Genomic DNA, 23,730 nt, shown 5'->3' on the forward strand with positions numbered 1-23,730 from the left:
GAAATCTGCTCATGTATCCAGTAACTATTGATCATCTCCCGCATCTACCGTATATATATATATATATATATATATATATATATATATATATATATATATATATATATATATATATATATATATATACATACATATATATATATATATATATATATATATATATATATATATATATATATATATATATATATATATATATATATATATATATATATATAATGAAATATACATATTTATGGGTGTATATATGGGGAAATATACATTTCAGGCTATATGGAGGGAGAAATATGCTTCTGGGTATGTATATAGAGAGTTATACACACCTCAGTGTGTATATATACGAGGAAATATACATGGGTTGGCATGTATATACATCTGGTAAGTTACTGAGTGAGTAATGGGGTTTCAAGTCTATCTACTACACTAGGGTCATTAAGGCTGCAGTTACCTATACACCACTAGTCAAATACACTTTATACACCAAATATACAAACTCTAGCAAGCTCTAGGGGTATACAGAGAGACATACAGAATACAAGGTATACACAGAAGTATACAACAGTCTATGACCTTGTGGCAATAACGAAGTCATAACTTCTGTAATTACTAGTACACCTTCAATCAAATACACTTCTAACACCTAATATACAAATTCTAACAAGCTCTAGGGATACACAGAGAGACATACAAAGTACAGACATACACAGAAGTATACAACAGTGTATGACCTTGTGGCAATCACGAAGTCATAACTTCTGTAATTACTAGTACACCTCACTCAAATACACTTCTAACACCTAATATACAAATTCTAACAAGCTCTAGGGATACACAGAGAGACATACAAAGTACAGACATACACAGAAGTATACAAGAGAGTGTATAACGTTATGGCAGCAGTGAGGGGAAGGGTATAGAGCGTCAGGAAGGTTCAGAAGTGTGCAGAGAGAGTGAGAGTGTGGTAGTGTCTAGTTGTGTGCCAGTGTTGGAGTCATCACCTTAACCATGATCACTGCTTATACCTGGATAGACACAGGCTAAGATAACCATAGTTATCATGGCTAACATCAAGGTCGCTGTGCGTATCCGGCCCTTAAATCAAAAGTAAGTTTGGGTGGCCAAATTCTGGTTAAATTGAAATTTTGGACATTGGGTGAGGGTTGTATGTGTTCTTTGTGTGTTTGGTGAGGGTTGTGTGTGTTTTTCTTGTGTTTGGTGAGGGTTGTATGTGTTTTTTTTGTTTGGTGAGTGTTGTATGTGTTTTTCGTGTGTTTGGTGAGGGTTGTATGTGTTTTTCGTGTGTTTGGTGAGGGTTGCATGTGTTTTTCGTGTGTTTGGTGAGGGTTGCATGTGTTTTTCGTGTGTTTGGTGAGTGGTGTGTGTGTTTTTCGTGTGTTTGGTGAGGGTTGTATGTGTTTTTTTGTTTGGTGAGGGTTGCATGTGTTTTTCGTGTGTTTGGTGAGGGTTGTATGTGTTTTTCGTGTGTTTGGTGAGTGTTGTGTGTGTTTTTCGTGTGTTTGGTGAGGGTTGCATGTGTTTTTCGTGTGTTTGGTGAGGGTTGTATGTATTTTTTGTGTTTGGTGAGGGTTGCATGTGTTTTTCGTGTTTGGTGAGTGTTGCATGTGTTTTTCGTGTGTTTGGTGAGAGTTGCATGTGTTTTTCGTGTGTTTGGTGAGGGTTGCATGTGTTTTTTGCGTGTTTGGTGAGGGTTGCATGTGTTTTTCGTGTGTTTGGTGAGTGTTGCATGTGTTTTTCTTGTGTTTGGTAAGGGTTGCATGTGTTTTTTGCGTGTTTGGTGAGGGTTGCATGTGTTTTTCGTGTGTTTGGTGAGTGTTGCATGTGTTTTTCGTGTGTTTGGTGAGTGTTGCATGTTTTTCGTGTGTTTGGTGAGTGTTGCATGTGTTTTTCGTGTGTTTGGTGAGTGTTGCATGTGTTTTTCGTGTTTTGTGAGTGTTGCATGTGTTTTTTGTTTGGTGAGGGTTGTATGTGTTTTTCGTGTGTTTGGTGAGGGTTGCATGTGTTTTTTGCGTGTTTGGTGAGGGTTGCATGTGTTTTTCGTGTGTTTGGTGACGGTTGTATGTGTTTTTCGTGTGTTTGGTGAGGGTTGTATGTGTTTTTCGTGTGTTTGGTGAGTGTTGCATGTGTTTTTTGTTTGGTGAGTGTTGCATGTGTTTTTTGTTTGGTGAGAGTTGCATGTGTTTTTCGTGTGTTTGGTGAGTGTTGCATGTGTTTTTCGTGTGTTTGGTGAGTGTTGCATGTGTTTTTCGTGTGTTTGGTGAGGGTTGCATGTGTTTTTCGTGTATTTCCTGAGTGTTGCATGTGTTTTTCGTATTTGGTGAGCGTTGCATGTGTTTTTTGCGTGTTTGGTGAGAGTTGTATGTCTTTTTCTTGTGTTTGGTGAGGGTTGCATGTGTTTTTCGTGTATTTCCTGAGTGTTGCATGTGTTTTTCGTATTTGGTGAGCGTTGCATGTGTTTTTCGTGTGTTTGGTGAGGGTTGTATGTCTTTTTCTTGTGTTTGGTGAGCGTTGCATGTGTTTTTCGTGTGTTTGGTGAGGGTTGTATGTCTTTTTCTTGTGTTTGGTGAGGGTTGCATGTGTTTTTCGTGTGTTTGGTGAGGGTTGTATGTCTTTTTCTTGTGTTTGGTGAGCGTTGCATGTGTTTTTCGTGTGTTTGGTGAGGGTTGTATGTCTTTTTCTTGTGTTTGGTGAGGGTTGCATGTGTTTTTCGTGTGTTTGGTGAGGGTTGTATGTCTTTTTCTTGTGTTTGGTGAGCGTTGCATGTGTTTTTCGTGTGTTTGGTGAGGGATGTATGTCCTTTTCTTGTGTTTGGTGAGGGTTGTATGTCTTTTTCTTGTGTTTGGTGAGGGTTGCATGTGTTTTTCGTGTGTTTGGTGAGGGTTGTATGTCTTTTTCTTGTGTTTGGTGAGGGTTGTATGTATTTTTCGTGTTTGGTGAGGGTTGCATGTGTTCTTTGCGTGTTTGGTGAGGGTTGCATGTGTTTTTTGTGTGTTTGGTGAGGGTTGCATGTGTTTTTTGTGTGTTTGGTGAGGGTTACATGTGCTCTTGGCGTGTTTGGTGAGGGTTGCATGTGTTTTTCGTGTGTTTAGTGAGGGTTATGTGTTTTTTGTGTGTTTGGTGAGGGTTGCATGTGTTCTTTGCGTGTTTGGTGAGGGTTGCATGTGTTTTTTGTGTGTTTGGTGAGGGTTGCATGTGTTCTTTGCGTGTTTGGTGAGGGTTGCATGTGTTTTTTGTGTGTTTGGTGAGGGTTGCATGTGTTCTTTGCGTGTTTGGTGAGGGTTGCATGTGTTTTTCGTGTGTTTGGTGAGGGTTGCATGTGTTTTTTGTTTGGTGAGTGTTGCATGTGTTCTTTGCGTGTTTGGTGAGGGTTGCATGTGTTTTTCGTGTGTTTAGTGAGGGTTGTGTGTTTTTCGTGTGTTTGGTGAGTGTTGCATGTGTTTTTTGCGTGTTTGGTGAGGGTTGCATGTATTTTTCGTGTTTGGTGAGTGTTGCATGTGTTTTTCGTGTGTTTGGTGAGTGTTGCATGTGTTTTTCGTGTGTTTGGTGAGTGTTGCATGTGTTTTTTGTGTTTTGTGAGGGTTGCATGTGTTTTTCGTGTGTTTGGTGAGTGTTGTGTGTGTTTTTCGTGTGTTTGGTGAGGGTTGCATGTGTTTTTCGTGTGTTTGGTGAGGGTTGTATGTATTTTTTGTGTTTGGTGAGGGTTACATGTGTTTTTCGTGTGTTTGGTGAGTGTTGCATGTGTTTTTCGTGTGTTTGGTGAGTGTTGCATGTGTTTTTCGTGTGTTTGGTGAGTGTTGTACGTGTTTTTCGTGTATTTCGTGAGTGCTGCATATGTTTTTCGTATTTGGTGAGTGTTGCATGTGTTTTTCGTGTGTTTCGTGAGTGTTGCATGTGTTTTTCGTGTGTTTGGTGAGTGTTGTATGTGTTTTTCGTGTGTTTGGTGAGTGTTGCATGTGTTTTTTGTGTTTGGTGAGGGTTGTATGTGTTTTTCGTGTGTTTGGTGAGGGTTGCATGTGTTTTTTGCGTGTTTGGTGAGGGTTGCATGTGTTTTTCGTGTGTTTGGTGAGGGTTGTATGTGTTTTTCGTGTGTTTGGTGAGGGTTGTATGTGTTTTTCGTGTGCTTGGTGAGTGTTGCATGTGTTTTTCGTGTTTGGTGAGTGTTGTGTGTGCCTTTCGTGTGTTTGGTGAGTGTTGCATGTGTTTTTCGTGTTTGGTGAGTGTTGTGTGTGTTTTTCGTGTGTTTGGCGAGTGTTGTGTGTGTTTTTCGTGTGTTTGGCGAGTGTTGTGTGTTTTTCGTGTGTTTGGTGAGTTGCATGTGTTTTTTGTTTGGTGAGTGTTGCATGTGTTTTTCGTGTGTTTGTTGAGGTATACATCACGTATATACCAGGGGTAGGGCCCCCCGGTATGTACACATGTTGTGGTTGTAGCTACTAATTCCGGTTTAAATTGATTTAAATAATGTGTATCGGACTGTTAATGATAAGCTAAATTGTGTATACACAAATACGTATGCGTAATATATATATATATATATATATATATATATATATATATATATATATATATATATATATATATATATATATCTGGAGAGAGTTCCGGGGGTCAACGCCCCCGCGGCCCGGTCTGTGACCAGGCCTCCTTAGGTCAGTGTCCCAGGATGCGACCCACACCAGTCGACTAACACCCAGGATGCGACCCACACCAGTCCACTAACACCCAGGATGCGACCCACACCAGTCCACTAACACCCAGGATGCGACCCACACCAGTCGACTAACACCCAGGTACCCATTTTACTGATGGGGAACATAGACAACAGGTGGAAAGAAACACGTCCAATGTTTCTACTCTGGCTGGGAATCGAACCCAGGCCCTCACCGTGTGAAGCGAGAGCGTTAACCACCAGGCCACCAGAGCCCCCATATATATATATATATATATATATATATATATATATATATATATATATATATATATATATATATATATATATATATATATATATATATATATATATATATATATATATATATATGGGCCCCGTACTCTGAAAGAGGAGAGGGGCCCCTTGTGACTCTGTCGGTATAATTGAAGGACCAGCATAAGGATATGTTCCCTTAAGACACCTGCTGTCACTGTTCACCTAGCAGTAATTAGGTACCTGGGTGTTAGTGGGCTGGTGTGGGTGGCATCCTGGTGACTAACACCCAAGTACCTACTTACTGCTAGGTGAACAGTGACAGCAGGTGTAAGGTAACCTACACCCAGGTACCTACTTACTGTTAGGTGAACAGTGACAGCAGGTGTAAGGTAACCTACACCCAGGTACCTACTTACTGCTAGGTGAACAGTGACAGCAGTTGTAACGTAACCAACACCCAGATACCTACTTACTGTTAGGTGAACAGTGACAGCAGGTGTAAGGTAAGTAACACCCGGGTACCTACTTACTGCTAGGTGAACACTGACAACAGGTGTGTTGCAGGGTGAGTGTTGCAGGGTGAGTGTTGCAGGGTGAGTGTTGCAGGGTGAGTGTTGCAGGGTGAGTGTTGCAGGGTGAGTGTTGCAGGGTGAGTGTTGCAGGGTGAGTGTTGCAGTGTTGCAGGGTGAGTGTTGCAGGGTGAGTGTTGCAGGGTGAGTGTTGCAGGGTGAGTGTTGCAGGGTGAGTGTTGCAGGGTGAGTGTTGCAGGGTGAGTGTTGCAGGGTGAGTGTTGCAGGGTGAGTGTTGCAGGGTGAGTGTTGCAGGGTGAGTGTTGCAGGGTGAGTGTTGCAGGGTGAGTGTTGCAGGGTGAGTGTTGCAGGGTGAGTGTTGCAGGGTGAGTGTTGCAGGGTGAGTGTTGCAGGGTGAGTGTTGCAGGGTGAGAGTTGCAGGGTGAGAGTTGCAGGGTGAGTGTTGCAGGGTGAGTGTTGCAGGGTGAGTGTTGCAGGGTGAGTGTTGCAGGGTGAGTGTTGCAGGGTGAGTGTTGCAGGGTGAGTGTTGCAGGGTGAGTGTTGCAGGGTGAGTGTTGCAGGGTGAGTGTTGCAGGGTGAGTGTTGCAGGGTGAGTGTTGCAGGGTGAGTGTTGCAGGGTGAGTGTTGCAGGGTGAGTGTTGCAGGGTGAGTGTTGCAGGGTGGGTTGCAGGGTGAGTGTTGCAGGGTGAGTGTTGCAGGGTGAGTGTTGCAGTGTTGCAGGGTGAGTGTTGCAGGGTGAGTGTTGCAGTGTTGAAGGGTGAGTGTTGCAGGGTGAGTGTTGCAGGGTGAGTGTTGCAGGGTGAGTGTTGCAGGGTGAGTGTTGCAGGGTGAGTGTTGCAGGGTGAGTGTTGCAGGGTGAGAGTTGCAGGGTGAGCGTTGCAGGGTGAGCGTTGCAGGGTGAGTGTTGCAGGGTGAGTGTTGCAGGGTGAGTGTTGCAGGGTGAGAGTTACAAGGTGAGTGTTGCAGGGTGAGTGTTGCAGTGTGAGTGTTGCAGGGTGAGTGTTGCAGGGTGAGTGTTGCAGGGTGAGTGTTGCAGGGTGAGTGTTGCAGGGTGAGTGTTGCAGGGTGAGTGTTGCAGGGTGAGTGTTGCAGGGTGAGTGTTGCAGGGTGAGTGTTGCAGGGTGAGAGTTACAAGGTGAGTGTTGCAGGGTGAGTGAGTGTTGCAGGGTGAGAGTTACAAGGTGAGTGTTGCAGGGTGAGAGTTACAAGGTGAGTGTTGCAGGGTGAGTGTTGCAGGGTGAGAGTTACAAGGTGAGTGTTGCAGGGTGAGTGTTGCAGGGTGAGTGTGTGAGTGTTGCAGGGTGTTGCAGTGTTGCAAGGTGAACACACACTAATGAGTGTTCTTGCAGGGAGGTGTCTGATGGAGGAGAACATGTCGTGCACGTTCAAGATAACAATGTCTCCGTTACCAATATCAAGGTATGTTCTCCATGTTCTTGTATGAGCCAGTAGGCCTGCTGCAGTGTTCCTCCATTTTTATGTTCTATGTTCTCCGCACTAAGTGTTCTCTATCTTCATATCTGACATCTCAATCTTTATTTCTACCAGTACATGTACAAGGTATACAAGTACATGTACAAGGTATACAAGTACATGTACAAGGTATACAAGTACATGTACAAGGTATACAAGTACATGTACAAGGTATACAAGTACATGTACAAGGTATACAAGTACATGGATCTATAATTTCCTCACTAACAGAACACAGAGAGTAGTCGTCAACAGAGTAAAGTCCGAGGCAGCTACGGTGAAAAGCTCTGTTCCACAAGGCACAGTACTCGCTCCCATCTTGTTCCTCATCCTCATATCCGACATAGACAAGGATGTCAGCCACAGCACCGTGTCTTCCTTTGCAGATGACACCCGAATCTGCATGACAGTGTCTTCCATTGCAGACACTGCAAAGCTCCAGGCGGACATCAACCAAATCTTTCAGTGGGCTGCAGAAAACAATATGAAGTTCAACGATGAGAAATTTCAATTACTCAGATATGGTAAACATGAGGAAATTAAATCTTCATCAGAGTACAAAACAAATTCTGGCCACAAAATAGAGCGAAACACCAACGTCAAAGACCTGGGAGTGATTATGTCGGAGGATCTCACCTTCAAGGACCATAACATTGTATCAATCGCATCTGCTAGGAAAATGACAGGATGGATAATGAGAACCTTCAAAACTAGGGAGGCCAAGCCCATGATGACACTCTTCAGGTCACTTGTTCTATCTAGGCTGGAATATTGCTGCACTCTAACAGCACCTTTCAAGGCAGGTGAAATTGCCGACCTAGAAAATGTACAGAGAACTTTCACGGCGCGCATAACGGAGATAAAACACCTCAATTACTGGGAGCGCTTGAGGTTTCTAAACCTGTATTCCCTGGAACGCAGGAGGGAGAGATACATGATTATATACACCTGGAAAATCCTAGAGGGACTAGTACCGAACTTGCACACGAAAATCACTCACTACGAAAGCAAAAGACTTGGCAGACGATGCACCATCCCCCCAATGAAAAGCAGGGGTGTCACTAGCACGTTAAGAGACCATACAATAAGTGTCAGGGGCCCGAGACTGTTCAACTGCCTCCCAGCACACATAAGGGGGATTACCAACAGACCCCTGGCAGTCTTCAAGCTGGCACTGGACAAGCACCTAAAGTCAGTTCCTGATCAGCCGGGCTGTGGCTCGTACGTTGGTTTGCGTGCAGCCAGCAGCAACAGCCTGGTTGATCAGGCGCTGATCCACCAGGAGGCCTGGTCACGGACCGGGCCGCGGGGGCGTTGACCCCCGAAACTCTCTCCAGGTAAACTCCAGGTAAACATGTACAAGGTATACAAGTACATGTACAAGGTATACAAGTACATGTACAAGGTATACAAGTACATGTACAAGGTATACAAGTACACATACAAGGTATACAAGTACACATACAAGGTATACAAGTACACATACAAGGTATACAAGTACACATACAAGGTATACAAGTACACGTACAAGGTATACAAGTACACATACAAGGTATACAAGTACACGTACAAGGTATACAAGTACACGTACAAGGTATACAAGTACATGTACAAGGTATACAAGTACATGTACAAGGTATACAAGTACATGTACAAGGTATACAAGTACATGTACAAGGTATACAAGTACATGTACAAGGTATACAAGTACATGTACAAGGTATACAAGTACATGTACAAGGTATACAAGTACATGTACAAGGTATACAAGTACATGTACAAGGTATACAAGTACACGTACAAGGTATACAAGTACATGTACAAGGTATTCAAGTACATGTACAAGGTATACAAGTATACGTACAAGGTATACAAGTATACGTACAAGGTATACAAGTACACGTACAAGGTATACAAGTACATGTACAAGTACATGTGTAGTGTATAGAAAGCCGCTTGTTATGCTGAGCATTTCCTGCAAATTAGGTCACTTTTGTCCCAGGATGCTACCCACACCACTTACCTAACACCAGGTACCTATTTTTACTGATGGGTGAACATAGACAACCGGTGTAAGGAAACACGCCCAATGTTTCTACCCTCGCTGGGAATTGAACCCGGTCCCTCAGCGTGAGAATCCAGTGCTTTAGGCACCAGGCCAGGGGGCACCGTCACTATAGATTACACAAATAACCCGTACAAGGAGACACTAACGTTCACGATGACGTATTGCTTCGACATTTGACAGGAGAGAGTTGATTGATTGATGAGGAACTGCGTCCTGACACGGGTCTTAATCCTAAGATGACCTGTCTGAGGATACCTAAGGAGATGTCGATCTAATTCAGTGTTATGTGGTGGTGATCAGGGTCTTGCTGTAGTCCCTCTGCGTTCCTCTGCAGAACAGTTTATGTACGACAGTTTGCTGAGGTCATCTGGCCTCTGGGTCACTGTCTCTGGGTTCTGTGTTGGGTGGTCGGGGAAATTTACAGATAAAAACATGGACTCTGATCCATCATGTTCACGAAGGTCTTGACAATAGTTCTGAGAGTCTCTATGTTATCTTCTGAGTCTATCAGGTCGCATATGATGTCAGTGAAGCGCGAGATAGTTGACATCATATGATGGCTTAGAGGTAATATTGGATGTCCTGGTCTGTCCTCCTGGGCTACAGTGTTCCTCACTGGTGACTGTTGTGGTGTTGGGTTGACACGTTAGCTGTAGTCTCTTCCTGTATCATGAGTCCCGTTGGCTGCCGTTGTTGGGTGGGAGTTTGAGTAGGAGAATCGGTAGCTGAGGTTGAGCAACGTCGCGACCCCGTCGCTGATATTCCCTTGGCTTCCTTCGCCGCTGTGGCCGGGGAAGTGGCCCTGGGTTCCTTATTATAGCCTTCTCTGGACGAGACTTCTGCTCAGTGGTGAGAGCTCTTCTTGGCACTTCCATGATGCTTAGACATGGTGGAGCCTCTCCAGGCAATGCAGGTTCCAGGCAGTGCTGCCTAAGCCCATTTGGGCAGATTGGTCCCAGTTGGGCCTCGCACCTCCTAAGGCCGACTCTGGTTCCAATCACGATGCTTCTTGCCGCAGTTCAGACATCTAGGTTCCGTAGCTACACATTTCTTCAGTTTATCCAAGCAGTTCTTGGTTGGGTGAGACCTACCTGGAGTTTACCTGGAGAGAGTTCCGGGGGTCAACGCCCCCGCGGCCCGGTCTGAGACCAGGCCTCCTGGTGGATCAGAGCCTGATCAACCAGGCTGTTGCTGCTGGCTGCACGCAAACCAACATACGAGCCACAGCCCGGCTGATCCGGAACTGACTTTAGGTGCTTGTCCAGTGCCAGCTTGAAGACTGCCAGGGGTCTGTTGGTAATCCCCCTTATGTGTGCTGGGAGGCAGTTGAACAGTCTCGGGCCCCTGACACTTATTGTATGGTCTCTTAACGTGCTAGTGACACCCCTGCTTTTCATTGGGGGGATGGTGCATCGTCTGCCAAGCCTTTTGCTTTCGTAGTGGGTGATTTTCGTGTGCAAGTTCGGTACTAGTCCCTCTAGGATTTTCCAGGTGTATATAATCATGTATCTCTCCCTCCTGCGTTCCAGGGAATACAGGTTTAGGAACCTCAAGCGCTCCCAATAATTGAGGTGTTTTATCTCCGTTATGCGCGCCGTGAAAGTTCTCTGTACATTTTCTAGGTCGGCAATTTCACCTGCCTTGAAAGGTGCTGTTAGTGTGCAGCAATATTCCAGCCTAGATAGAACAAGTGACCTGAAGAGTGTCATCATGGGCTTGGCCTCCCTAGTTTTGAAGGTTCTCATTATCCATCCTGTCATTTTTCTAGCAGATGCGATTGATACAATGTTATGGTCCTTGAAGGTGAGATCCTCCGACATGATCACTCCCAGGTCTTTGACGTTGGTGTTTCGCTCTATTTTGTGGCCAGAATTTGTTTTGTACTCTGATGAAGATTTAATTTCCTCATGTTTACCATATCTGAGTAATTGAAATTTCTCATCGTTGAACTTCATATTGTTTTCTGCAGCCCACTGAAAGATTTGGTTGATGTCTGCCTGGAGCTTTGCAGTGTCTGCAATGGAAGACACTGTCATGCAGATTCGGGTGTCATCTGCAAAGGAAGACACGGTGCTGTGGCTGACATCCTTGTCTATGTCGGATATAAGGATGAGGAACAAGATGGGAGCGAGTACTGTGCCTTGTGGAACAGAGCTTTTCACCGTAGCTGCCTCGGACTTTACTCTGTTGACGACTACTCTCTGTGTTCTGTTAGTGAGGAAATTATAGATCCATCGACCGACTTTTCCTGTTATTCCTTTAGCACGCATTTTGTGCGCTATTACGCCATGGTCACACTTGTCGAAGGCTTTTGCAAAGTCTGTATATATTACATCTGCATTCTTTTTGTCTTCTAGTGCATTTAGGACCTTGTCGTAGTGGTCCAATAGTTGAGACAGACAGGAGCGACCTGTTCTAAACCCATGTTGCCCTGGGTTGTGTAACTGATGGGTTTCTAGATGGGTGGTGATCTTGCTTCTTAGGACCCTTTCAAAGATTTTTATGATATGGGATGTTAGTGCTATTGGTCTGTAGTTCTTTGCTGTTGCTTTACTGCCCCCTTTGTGGAGTGGGGCTATGTCTGTTGTTTTTAGTAACTGTGGGACGACCCCCGTGTCCATGCTCCCTCTCCATAGGATGGAAAAGGCTCGTGATAGGGGCTTCTTGCAGTTCTTGATGAACACAGAGTTCCATGAGTCTGGCCCTGGGGCAGAGTGCATGGGCATGTCATTTATCGCCTGTTCGAAGTCATTTGGCGTCAGGATAACATCGGATAGGCTTGTGTTAATCAAATTTTGTGGCTCTCTCATAAAAAATTCATTTTGATCTTCGACTCTCAGTCTGGTTAGCGGCTTGCTAAAAACTGAGTCATATTGGGACTTGAGTAGCTCACTCATTTCCTTGTTGTCATCTGTGTAGGACCCATCTTGTTTAAGTAGGGGCCCAATACTGGACGTTGTTCTCGATTTTGATTTGGCATAGGAGAAGAAATACTTTGGGTTTCTTTCGATTTCATTTATGGCTTTTAGTTCTTCCCGCGATTCCTGACTCCTAAAGGATTCTTTTAGCTTAAGTTCGATGCTTGCTATTTCTCTGACCAGTGTCTCCCTGCGCATTTCAGATATATTGACCTCTTTTAGCCGCTCTGTTATTCTTTTCCGTCGCCTGTAAAGGGAGCGCCTGTCTCTTTCTGTTTTACATCTACTCCTCCTTTTTCTTAGAGGAATAAGCCTTGTGCATACATCGAGTGCTACCGAGTTAATCTGTTCTAGGCATAAGTTGGGGTCTGTGTTGCTTAGTATATCTTCCCAGCTTATATCGGTTAGGACTTGGTTTACTTGGTCCCACTTTATGTTTTTGTTATTGAAGTTGAATTTGGTGAATGCTCCCTCGTGACTAATCTCATTATGTCGGTCTGGGGCTCCGCGCATACATGACTGAACCTCAATTATGTTGTGATCTGAGTATATTGTTTTGATATGGTGATATTTCTTATCAGATCATCATTGTTAGTGAAGATGAGGTCTAGTGTATTCTCCAGTCTAGTAGGCTCTATTATTTGCTGGTTTAAATTGAATTTTGTGCAGAGATTTAAAAGCTCTCGTGAGTGTGAGTTTTCATCAGAGCTGCCTCCTGGTGTTATTACTGCAACAATATTATTTGCTATATTCCTCCATTTTAGGTGCCTTAAGTTGAAATCCCCCAGGAGCAAGATGTTGGGTGCAGGAGCTGGAAGGTTTTCCAGACAGTGGTCAATTTTTAACAGCTGTTCCTGGAATTGCTGGGATGTTGCATCCGGAGGCTTGTAGACTACCACAATGACTAGGTTTTGGTTCTCGACCTTTACTGCTAAAACTTCCACTACATCATTTGAGGCATTTAGCAGTTCTGTGCAAACAAGTGACTCTGCAATGTACAGGCCAACCCCCCCCTTTTGCCTGTTCACTCTGTCACATCTGTATAGGTTGTAACCTGGGATCCATATTTCGTTGTCCAAGTGATCCTTTATGTGGGTCTCAGTGAAAGTCGCGAACATTGCCTTTGCCTCTGCAAGCAGTCCACGGATGAAAGGTATTTTGTTGTTTGTTGCTGGCTTTAGACCCTGTATATTTGCAAAGAAGAATGTTATCGGACTGGTGGTATTGTTGATGCTGCATATTTCCTTAACCTGACATCAGGCACTGAAGTTTTTGTACCTGTGGCACCTCAAAGGTTCTAGGTTGTACTTCCTAACCTAGTATGTTTCCCAGCAACCAAGATCCAGTTGAGCTGGGAGAGGTCCTCTATGTTGGACCAAGACCTGCCTCGTAGGTACGTTGTTGTCCTTGGCTCGGAGCCGCTCAACTTTTACGATGTTCTTGTTATTGTGGATTGCATCGAGAGACATGTCTAGTGGATAGCGCATTAGTACGCATTTTATCACCCACTTTATGGATTTTAGAACAAGTGGTGGTTTGAGATGGTTCACCTTCTGCTGTACCTCACAGGACCGTGTTTCGGGGACTGAGAATAACATTCCCTTTCAGATTTGGGGACACTGATATCTTCAGACCGTATTTTCTCTCCAGGTGAATTATAGCAGAGAACGGGGTGTCATGGTGTCCTTTGTTGATAAATCTAAATTTGTTGCCTGTGGATGTTTTAGGCTACAAAGACTAGTCAAGATAGTCCATGGACACTGAAGATCATACTTCTTGCCAACCTTCGCCATATGGTATTTCTGTAGCTGGAATGAGCATTTCTTGATCCATCCCTAATCTAAAAATCCCCATCTCACTGGCCAGGCTGGTATCACTTGTATCGCCATCCCAAGAGTCCAGTCAGTTGTATGGCAGCTTCTTCACCAGAACTCAGCCCCATATTTCCAGATTCGAATCCTCGACTGAGTCCCTGAAACATCGCGACCTTCTTCACCAGAACTCAGCCCCACATTTCCAGATTAGAGTCCTCGACTGAGTTCCTGGAACATCGTGACCTTCACCAGTACTCAGCCCCACATTTCCAGATCCGAGTCTTCGATTGAGTCCCTGGAACATCGCGACCTTCTTCACCAGAACTCAGCCCCACATTTCCAGATTAGAGTCCTCGACCGAGTTCCTGGAACGTCGTGACCTTCACCAGTACTCAGCCCCACATTTCCAGAACCGAGTCTTCGATTGAGTCCCTGGAACATCGCGACTTTCTTCACCAGAACTCAGCTCCACATTTCCAGATTAGAGTCCTCGACTGAGTTCCTGGAACGTCGTGACCTTCACCAGTACTCAGCCCCACATTTCCAGATTAGAGTCTTCGACTGAGTCCCTGGAACATCGTGACCTCTTCCAGAAGAGAATGAGCCAGTGTAAACAAACGACGGGGACAAGGACGGGTCCAAGTGAGGGAGAGAACAGTATTAGTGGTAATAATAACAGCAGAAAATAGTTTTTAGCTACAAGATACAGAAAGGGTGAAGGGAGGCAAAAGTAGTAGCAATAGTAGAAGAAAAGGTAGAAATAGTAATACCCCATTGACTAGTACTCTGTTAAAACTGTCTATCGCACTAATAGTTTCCTGTCACGTTAGAGATCACAGTTATTCTACTGACTGGTACTCTGTTAAAACTGTCTATCCTACTTCTAGCCTTCACAGTCGCCATCTTGTTGAATCCTCACTTATACACAACTTTCCTTGTATGACTCTTAGTCCTGACTGTGTGACTGTTGATCAAGATCATCTCACCAGCATCAAGGAGCCTCCCTTGAGGGTCCTTGGATCAAGATCCCCTCACCAGCATCAAGGAACCTCCCTTGAGGGTCCCTTACACAACTTACCTAGTAAGAACCATAGTCCAGAGACGCCTTCCATTACATAGTCACTAGACAGGATCATTTCTTCTCTCCCCATACATCTTCTCTCTCATTTTTTCCATTTCTTTCCAACCATTTCCTTTCTACTTCAAATTGTTTTTTTGCCCTTTAGTTTACTTTGTGTCGCTGATGCTGCCCCTTGTGAGTTAGTAGCTCTGCTGCAGTGCCCCTTGTGAGTTAGTAGCTCTGCTACAGTGCCCCTTGTGAGTTAGCTCTGCTGCAGTGCCCCTTGTGAGTTAGTAGCACTGCTGCAGTGCCCCTTGTGAGTTAGTAGCTCTGCTGCAGTGCCCCTTGTGAGTTAGTAGTTCTGCTGCAGTGCCCCTTGTGAGTTAGCTCTGCTGCAGTGCCCCTTGTGAGTTAGTAGCTCTGCTGCAGTGCCCCTTGTGAGTTAGTAGCTCTGCTGCAGTGCCCCTTGTGAGTTAGTAGCTCTGCTGCAGTGCCCCTTGTGAGTTAGTAGCTCTGCTGCAGTGCCCCTTGTGAGTTAGTAGCTCTGCTGCAGTGCCCCTTTTGAGTTAGTAGCTCTGCTGCAGTGCCCCTTGTGAGTTAGTAGCTCTGCTGCAGTGCCCCTTGTGAGTTAGTAGCTCTGCTGCAGTGCCCCTTGTGAGTTAGTAGCTCTGCTGCAGTGCCCCTTGTGAGTTAGTAGCTCTGCTGCAGTGCCCCTTGTGAGTTAGTAGCTCTGCTGCAGTGCCCCTTGTGAGTTAGTAGCTCTGCTGCAGTGCCCCTTGTGAGTTAGTAGCTCTGCTGCAGTGCCCCTTGTGAGCTAGTAGCTCTGCTGCAGTGCCCCTTGTGAGTTAGTAGCTCTGCTGCAGTGCCCCTTGTGAGTTAGTAGCTCTGCTGCAGTGCCCCTTGTGAGTTAGTAGCTCTGCTGCAGTGCCCCTTGTGAGTTAGTAGCTCTGCTGCAGTGCCCCTTGTGAGTTAGTAGCTCTGCTTCAGTGCCCCTTGTGAGTTAGTAGCTCTGCTGCAGTGCCCCTTGTGAGTTAGTAGCTCTGCTGCAGTGCCCTTTGTGAGTTAGTAGCTCTGCTGCAGTGCCCCTTATGAGTTAGTAGCTCTGCTGCAGTGCCCCTTGTGAGTTAGTAGCTCTGCTGCAGTGCCCCTTGTGAGTTAGTAGCTCTGCTGCAGTGCCCCTTATGAGTTAGTAGCTCTGCTGCAGTGCCCCTTGTGAGTTAGTAGCTCTGCTGCAGTGCCCCTTGTGAGTTAGTAGCTCTGCTGCAGTGCCCCTTGTGAGTTAGTAGCTCTGCTGCAGTGCCCCTTGTGAGTTAGTAGCTCTGCTGCAGTGCCCGTTGTGAGTTAGTAGCTCTGCTGCAGTGCCCCTTGTGAGTTAGTAGCTCTGCTGCAGTGCCCCTTGTGAGTTAGTAGCTCTGCTGCAGTGCCCCTTGTGAGTTAGTAGCTCTGCTGCAGTGCCCTTTGTGAGTTAGTAGCTCTGCTGCAGTGCCCCTTGTGAGTTAGTAGCTCTGCTGCAGTGCCCCTTGTGAGTTAGTAGCTCTGCTGCAGTGCCCCTTGTGAGTTAGTAGCTCTGCTGCAGTGCCCCTTGTGAGTTAGTAGCTCTGCTGCAGTGCCCCTTGTGAGTTAGTAGCTCTGCTGCAGTGCCCCTTGTGAGTTAGTAGCTCTGCTGCAGTGCCCCTTGTGGGTTAGTAGCTCTGCTGCAGTGCCCCTTGTGAGTTAGTAGCTCTGCTGCAGTGCCCCTTGTGAGTTAGTAGCTCTGCTGCAGTGCCCCTTATGAGTTAGTAGCTCTGCTGCAGTGCCCCTTGTGAGTTAGTAGCTCTGCTGCAGTGCCCTTTGTGAGTTAGTAGCTCTGCTGCAGTGCCCCTTGTGAGTTAGTAGCTCTGCTGCAGTGCCCTTTGTGAGCTAGTAGCTCTGCTGCAGTGCCCCTTGTGAGTTAGTAGCTCTGCTGCAGTGCCCCTTGTGAGTTAGTAGCTCTGCTGCAGTGCCCCTTGTGAGTTAGTAGCTCTGCTGCAGTGCCCCTTGTGAGTTAGTAGCTCTGCTGCAGTGCTTCGTCTGGGTCTTAGACTGACCCCTCTACTGTTACTTCACAATCACTGTAGGATGTACCACAATCACTGTAGGATGTACCACAATCACTGTAGGATGTACCACAATCACTGTAGGATGTACCACAATCACTGTAGGATGTACCATAATCACTGTAGGATGTACCACAATCACTGTAGGATGCACCACAATCACTGTAGGATGTACCACAATCACTGCACGATGTACCATAATCACTGTAGGATGTACCACAATCACTGTAGGATGTACCATAATCACTGTAGGATGTACCACAATCACTGTAGGATGCACCACAATCACTGTAGGATGTACCATAATCACTGTAGGATGTACCACAATCACTGTAGGATGTACCATAATCACTGTAGGATGTACCACAATCACTGTAGGATGCACCACAATCACTGCACGATGTACCACAATGTAGGATGCACTACAATCACTGCACGATGTACCACAATCACTGTAGGATGCACCACAATCACTGTAGGATGAACCACAATCACTGTAGGATGTACCACAATCACTGTAGGATGTACCACAATCACTGTAGGATGTACCACAATCACTGTAGGATGTACCACAATCACTGTAGGATGTACCATAATCACTGTAGGATGTACCACAATCACTGTAGGATGTACCACAATCACTGTAGGATGTACCATAATCACTGTAGGATGTACCACAATCACTGTAGGATGTACCACAATCACTGTAGGATGTACCACAATCACTGTAGGATGTACCACAATCACTGCACGATGTACCACAATCACTGTAGGATGTACCATAATCACTGTAGGATGTACCACAATCACTGTAGGATGTACCACAATCACTGTAGGATGTACCACAATCACTGTAGGATGTACCACAATCACTGTAGGATGCACTACAATCACTGCACGATGTGCCACAATCACTGTAGGATGTACCACAATCACTGTAGGATGCACTACAATCACTGCACGATGTGCCACAATCACTGTAGGATGTACCACAATCACTGTAGGATGCTCCATCCTACATAACAGGGATGGGCAATATTCTTTAATGGTGGAATCGACCTAAATTAATAAGGCAGGAACCTGGTCAGCTATCACCTGCTGTAATAACTCCTACCACCCTGTACACTGTGTGGGAGCCTTCCTGCCACCCTGTACATTGTGCGGGAGACTTCCTGCCACCCTGTACATTGTGTGGGAGCCTTCCTGCCACCCTGTACACTGTGTGGGAGCCTTCCTGCCACCCTGTACATTGTGCGGGAGACTTCCTGCCACCCTGTACATTGTGTGGGAGCCTTCCTGCCACCCTGTACACTGTGTGGGAGCCTTCCTGCCACCCTGTACACTGTGTGGGAGCCTTCCTGCCACCCTGTACACTGTGTGGGAGCCTTCCTGCCACCCTGTACACTGTGTGGGAGCCTTCCTGCCACCCTGTACATTGTGTGGGAGCCTTCCTGCCACCCTGTACACTGTGTGGGAGCCTTCCTGCCACCCTGTACACTGTGTGGGAGCCTTCCTGCCACCCTGTACACTGTGTGGGAGCCTTCCTGCCACCCTGTACACTGTGTGGGAGCCTTCCTGCCACCCTGTACATTGTGTGGGAGACTTCCTGCCACCCTGTACACTGCGTGGGAGCCTTCCTGCCACCCTGTACAGTGTGTGGGAGCCTTCCTGCCACCCTGTACATTGTGCGGGAGACTTCCTGCCACCCTGTACATTGTGTGGGAGCCTTCCTGCCACCCTGTACACTGTGTGGGAGCCTTCCTGCCACCCTGTACACTGTGTGGGAGCCTTCCTGCCACCCTGTACACTGTGTGGGAGCCTTCCTGCCACCCTGTACACTGTGTGGGAGCCTTCCTGCCACCCTGTACATTGTGTGGGAGCCTTCCTGCCACCCTGTACACTGTGTGGGAGCCTTCCTGCCACCCTGTACACTGTGTGGGAGCCTTCCTGCCACCCTGTACACTGTGTGGGAGCCTTCCTGCCACCCTGTACATTGTGTGGGAGACTTCCTGCCACCCTGTACACTGTGTGGGAGCCTTCCTGCCACCCTGTACATTGTGCGGGAGACTTCCTGCTACCCTGTACACTGTGTGGGAGCCTTCCTGCCACCCTGTACATGGTGTGGGAGACTTCCTGCTACCCTGTACACTGTGTGGGAGCCTTCCTGCCACCCTATACACTGTGTGGGAGCCTTCCTGCCACCCTGTACACTGCGTGGGAGCCTTCCTGCCACCCTGTACACTGTGTGGGAGCCTTCCTGCCACCCTGTACACTGCGTGGGAGCCTTCCTGCCACCCTGTACACTGTGTGGGAGCCTTCCTGCCACCCTGTACACTGTGTGGGAGCCTTCCTGCCACCCTGTACACTGCGTGGGAGCCTTCCTGCCACCCTGTACACTGTGTGGGAGCCTTCCTGCCACCCTGTACACTGCGTGGGAGCCTTCCTGCCACCCTGTACACTGTGTGGGAGCCTTCCTGCCACCCTGTACATTGTGTGGGAGACTTCCTGCTACCCTGTACACTGTGTGGGAGCCTTCCTGCCACCCTATACACTGTGTGGGAGCTTTCCTGCCACCCTGTACACTGCGTGGGAGCCTTCCTGCCACCCTGTACACTGCGTGGGAGCCTTCTTGCCACCCTGTACACTGCGTGGGAGCCTTCCTGCCACCCTGTACACTGCGTGGGAGCCTTCCTGCCACCCTGTACACTGCGTCGGAGCCTTCCTGCCACCCTGTACACTGTGTGGGAGCCTTCCTGCCACCCTGTACACTGTGTGGGAGTCTTCCTGCCACCCTGTACACTGTGGGAGCCTTCCTGCCACCCTGTACACTGTGTGGGAGTCTTCCTGCCACCCTGTACACTGTGTGGGAGTCTTCCTGCCACCCTGTACACTGTGTGGGAGTCTTCCTGCCACCCTGTACATTGTGTGGGAGACTTCCTGCTACCCTGTACACTGTGTGGGAGCCTTCCTGTCACCCTATACACTGTGTGGGAGCCTTCCTGCCACCCTGTACACTGTGTGGGAGCCTTCCTGCCACCCTGTACACTGTGTGGAAGCCTTCCTGCCACCCTGTACACTGTGTGGAAGCCTTCCTGCCACCCTGTACACTGTGTGGGAGCCTTCCTGCCACCCTGTACACTGTGTGGAAGCCTTCCTGCCACCCTGTACACTGTGTGGATGGTAGTAGCTAGTTGTGCACCTCATACATTGTTACTGTGGTTGTGGTTAAGGGAAGGCAGGGAGGTGGTTGAGGTAAGGGAAGGCAGGGAGGTGGTTGAGGTAAGGGAAGGCAGGGAGGTGGTTGAGGTAAGGGAAGGCAGGGAGGTGGTTGAGGTAAGGGAAGGCAGGGAGGTGGTTGAGGTAAGGGAAGGCAGGGAGGTGGTTGAGGTAAGGGAAGGCAGGGAGGTGGTTGAGGTAAGGGAAGGCAGGGAGGTGGTTGAGGTAAGGGAAGGCAGGGAGGTGGTTGAGGTAAGGGAAGGCAGGGAGGTGGTTGAGGTAAGGGAAGGCAGGGAGGTGGTTGAGGTAAGGGAAGGCAGGGAGGTGGTTGAGGTAAGGGAAGGCAGGGAGGTGGTTGAGGTAAGGGAAGGCAGGGAGGTGGTTGAGGTAAGGGAAGGCAGGGAGGTGGTTGAGGTAAGGGAAGGCAGGGAGGTGGTTGAGGTAAGGGAAGGCAGGGAGGTGGTTGAGGTAAGGGAAGGCAGGGAGGTGGTTGAGGTAAGGGAAGGCAGGGAGGTGGTTGAGGTAAGGGAAGGCAGGGAGGTGGTTGAGGTAAGGGAAGGCAGGGAGGTGGTTGAGGTAAGGGAAGGCAGGGAGGTGGTTGAGGTAAGGGAAGGCAGGGAGGTGGTTGAGGTAAGGGAAGGCAGGGAGGTGGTTGAGGTAAGGGAAGGCAGGGAGGTGGTTGAGGTAAGGGAAGGCAGGGAGGTGGTTGAGGTAAGGGAAGGCAGGGAGGTGGTTGAGGTAAGGGAAGGCAGGGAGGTGGTTGAGGTAAGGGAAGGCAGGGAGGTGGTTGAGGTAAGGGAAGGCAGGGAGGTGGTTGAGGTAAGGGAAGGCAGGGAGGTGGTTGAGGTAAGGGAAGGCAGGGAGGTGGTTGAGGTAAGGGAAGGCAGGGAGGTGGTTGAGGTAAGGGAAGGCAGGGAGGTGGTTGAGGTAAGGGAAGGCAGGGAGGTGGTTGAGGTAAGGGAAGGCAGGGAGGTGGTTGAGGTAAGGGAAGGCAGGGAGGTGGTTGAGGTAAGGGAAGGCAGGGAGGTGGTTGAGGTAAGGGAAGGCAGGGAGGTGGTTGAGGTAAGGGAAGGCAGGGAGGTGGTTGAGGTAAGGGAAGGCAGGGAGGTGGTTGAGGTAAGGGAAGGCAGGGAGGTGGTTGAGGTAAGGGAAGGCAGGGAGGTGGTTGAGGTAAGGGAAGGCAGGGAGGTGGTTGAGGTAAGGGAAGGCGGGGAGGTGGTTGAGGTAAGGGAAGGCGGGGAGGTGGTTGAGGTAAGGGTAAGGGAAGGCAGGGAGGTGGTTGAGGTAAGGGAAGGCAGGGAGGTGGTTGAGGTAAGGGAAGGCAGGGGAGGTGGTTGAGGTAAGGGAGGTGGTTGAGGTAAGGGAAGGCGGGGAGGTGGTTGAGGTAAGGGAAGGCAGGGAGGTGGTTGAGGTAAGGGAAGGCAGGGAGGTGGTTGAGGTAAGGGAAGGCAGGGAGGTGGTTGAGGTAAGGGAAGGCAGGGAGGTGGTTGAGGTAAGGGAAGGCAGGGAGGTGGTTGAGGTAAGGGAAGGCAGGGAGGTGGTTGAGGTAAGGGAAGGCAGGGAGGTGGTTGAGGTAAGGGAAGGCAGGGAGGTGGTTGAGGTAAGGGAAGGCAGGGAGGTGGTTGAGGTAAGGGAAGGCAGGGAGGTGGTTGAGGTAAGGGAAGGCAGGGAGGTGGTTGAGGTAAGGGAAGGCAGGGAGGTGGTTGAGGTAAGGGAAGGCAGGGAGGTGGTTGAGGTAAGGGAAGGCAGGGAGGTGGTTGAGGTAAGGGAAGGCAGGGAGGTGGTTGAGGTAAGGGAAGGCAGGGAGGTGGTTGAGGTAAGGGAAGGCAGGGAGGTGGTTGAGGTAAGGGAAGGCAGGGAGGTGGTTGAGGTAAGGGAAGGCAGGGAGGTGGTTGAGGTAAGGGAAGGCAGGGAGGTGGTTGAGGTAAGGGAAGGCAGGGAGGTGGTTGAGGTAAGGGAAGGCAGGGAGGTGGTTGAGGTAAGGGAAGGCAGGGAGGTGGTTGAGGTAAGGGAAGGCAGGGAGGTGGTTGAGGTAAGGGAAGGCAGGGAGGTGGTTGAGGTAAGGGAAGGCAGGGAGGTGGTTGAGGTAAGGGAAGGCAGGGAGGTGGTTGAGGTAAGGGAAGGCAGGGAGGTGGTTGAGGTAAGGGAAGGCAGGGAGGTGGTTGAGGTAAGGGAAGGCAGGGAGGTGGTTGAGGTAAGGGAAGGCAGGGAGGTGGTTGAGGTAAGGGAAGGCAGGGAGGTGGTTGAGGTAAGGGAAGGCAGGGAGGTGGTTGAGGTAAGGGAAGGCAGGGAGGTGGTTGAGGTAAGGGAAGGCAGGGAGGTGGTTGAGGTAAGGGAAGGCAGGGAGGTGGTTGAGGTAAGGGAAGGCAGGGAGGTGGTTGAGGTAAGGGAAGGCAGGGAGGTGGTTGAGGTAAGGGAAGGCAGGGAGGTGGTTGAGGTAAGGGAAGGCAGGGAGGTGGTTGAGGTAAGGGAAGGCAGGGAGGTGGTTGAGGTAAGGGAAGGCAGGGAGGTGGTTGAGGTAAGGGAAGGCAGGGAGGTGGTTGAGGTAAGGGAAGGCAGGGAGGTGGTTGAGGTAAGGGAAGGCAGGGAGGTGGTTGAGGTAAGGGAAGGCAGGGAGGTGGTTGAGGTAAGGGAAGGCAGGGAGGTGGTTGAGGTAAGGGAAGGCAGGGAGGTGGTTGAGGTAAGGGAAGGCAGGGAGGTGGTTGAGGTAAGGGAAGGCAGGGAGGTGGTTGAGGTAAGGGAAGGCAGGGAGGTGGTTGAGGTAAGGGAAGGCAGGGAGGTGGTTGAGGTAAGGGAAGGCAGGGAGGTGGTTGAGGTAAGGGAAGGCAGGGAGGTGGTTGAGGTAAGGGAAGGCAGGGAGGTGGTTGAGGTAAGGGAAGGCAGGGAGGTGGTTGAGGTAAGGGAAGGCAGGGAGGTGGTTGAGGTAAGGGAAGGCAGGGAGGTGGTTGAGGTAAGGGAAGGCAGGGAGGTGGTTGAGGTAAGGGAAGGCAGGGAGGTGGTTGAGGTAAGGGAAGGCAGGGAGGTGGTTGAGGTAAGGGAAGGCAGGGAGGTGGTTGAGGTAAGGGAAGGCAGGGAGGTGGTTGAGGTAAGGGAAGGCAGGGAGGTGGTTGAGGTAAGGGAAGGCAGGGAGGTGGTTGAGGTAAGGGAAGGCAGGGAGGTGGTTGAGGTAAGGGAAGGCAGGGAGGTGGTTGAGGTAAGGGAAGGCAGGGAGGTGGTTGAGGTAAGGGAAGGCAGGGAGGTGGTTGAGGTAAGGGAAAGCAGGGAGGTGGTTGAGGTAAGGGAAGGCAGGGAGGTGGTTGAGGTAAGGGAAGGCAGGGAGGTGGTTGAGGTAAGGGAAGGCAGGGAGGTGGTTGAGGTAAGGGAGGGCAGGGAGGTGGTTGAGGTAAGGGAAGGCAGGGAGGTGGTTGAGGTAAGGGAAGGCAGGTAAGGGAAGGCAGGTAGGTGGTTGTGGTAAGGGAAGGCAGGGAGGTGGTTGAGGTAAGGGGATTCAGGGAGGTGGTTGAGGTAAGGGAAGGCAGGGAGGTGGTTGAGGTAAGGGAAGGCAGGGAGGTGGTTGAGGTAAGGGAAGGCAGGGAGGTGGTTGAGGTAAGGGAAGGCAGGGAGGTGGTTGAGGTAAGGGAAGGCAGGGAGGTGG

At 48.7% G+C, this 23,730-nt stretch overlaps 1 protein-coding gene across 1 annotated transcript in view; it reads left to right on the forward strand.

The window, feature by feature from the left end:
* The first annotated feature begins 950 nt into the window (after positions 1-950).
* The window catches only part of LOC128704740 (mucin-3B), a 270,077-nt gene continuing 247,297 nt past the window's right edge, over positions 951-23,730 (forward strand). The window contains exons 1-2 of the mRNA XM_070079522.1: positions 951-1,104; positions 6,822-6,891. Coding sequence (XP_069935623.1) covers positions 1,058-1,104; positions 6,822-6,891 — 117 coding nt within the window. The 5' untranslated portion in view covers positions 951-1,057. The remainder of the gene's footprint in view (positions 1,105-6,821; positions 6,892-23,730) is intronic.

Source organism: Cherax quadricarinatus, chromosome 99 (assembly GCF_038502225.1).
Source record: "Cherax quadricarinatus isolate ZL_2023a chromosome 99, ASM3850222v1, whole genome shotgun sequence".
Taxonomy (NCBI): Eukaryota; Metazoa; Arthropoda; class Malacostraca; order Decapoda; family Parastacidae; genus Cherax; species Cherax quadricarinatus.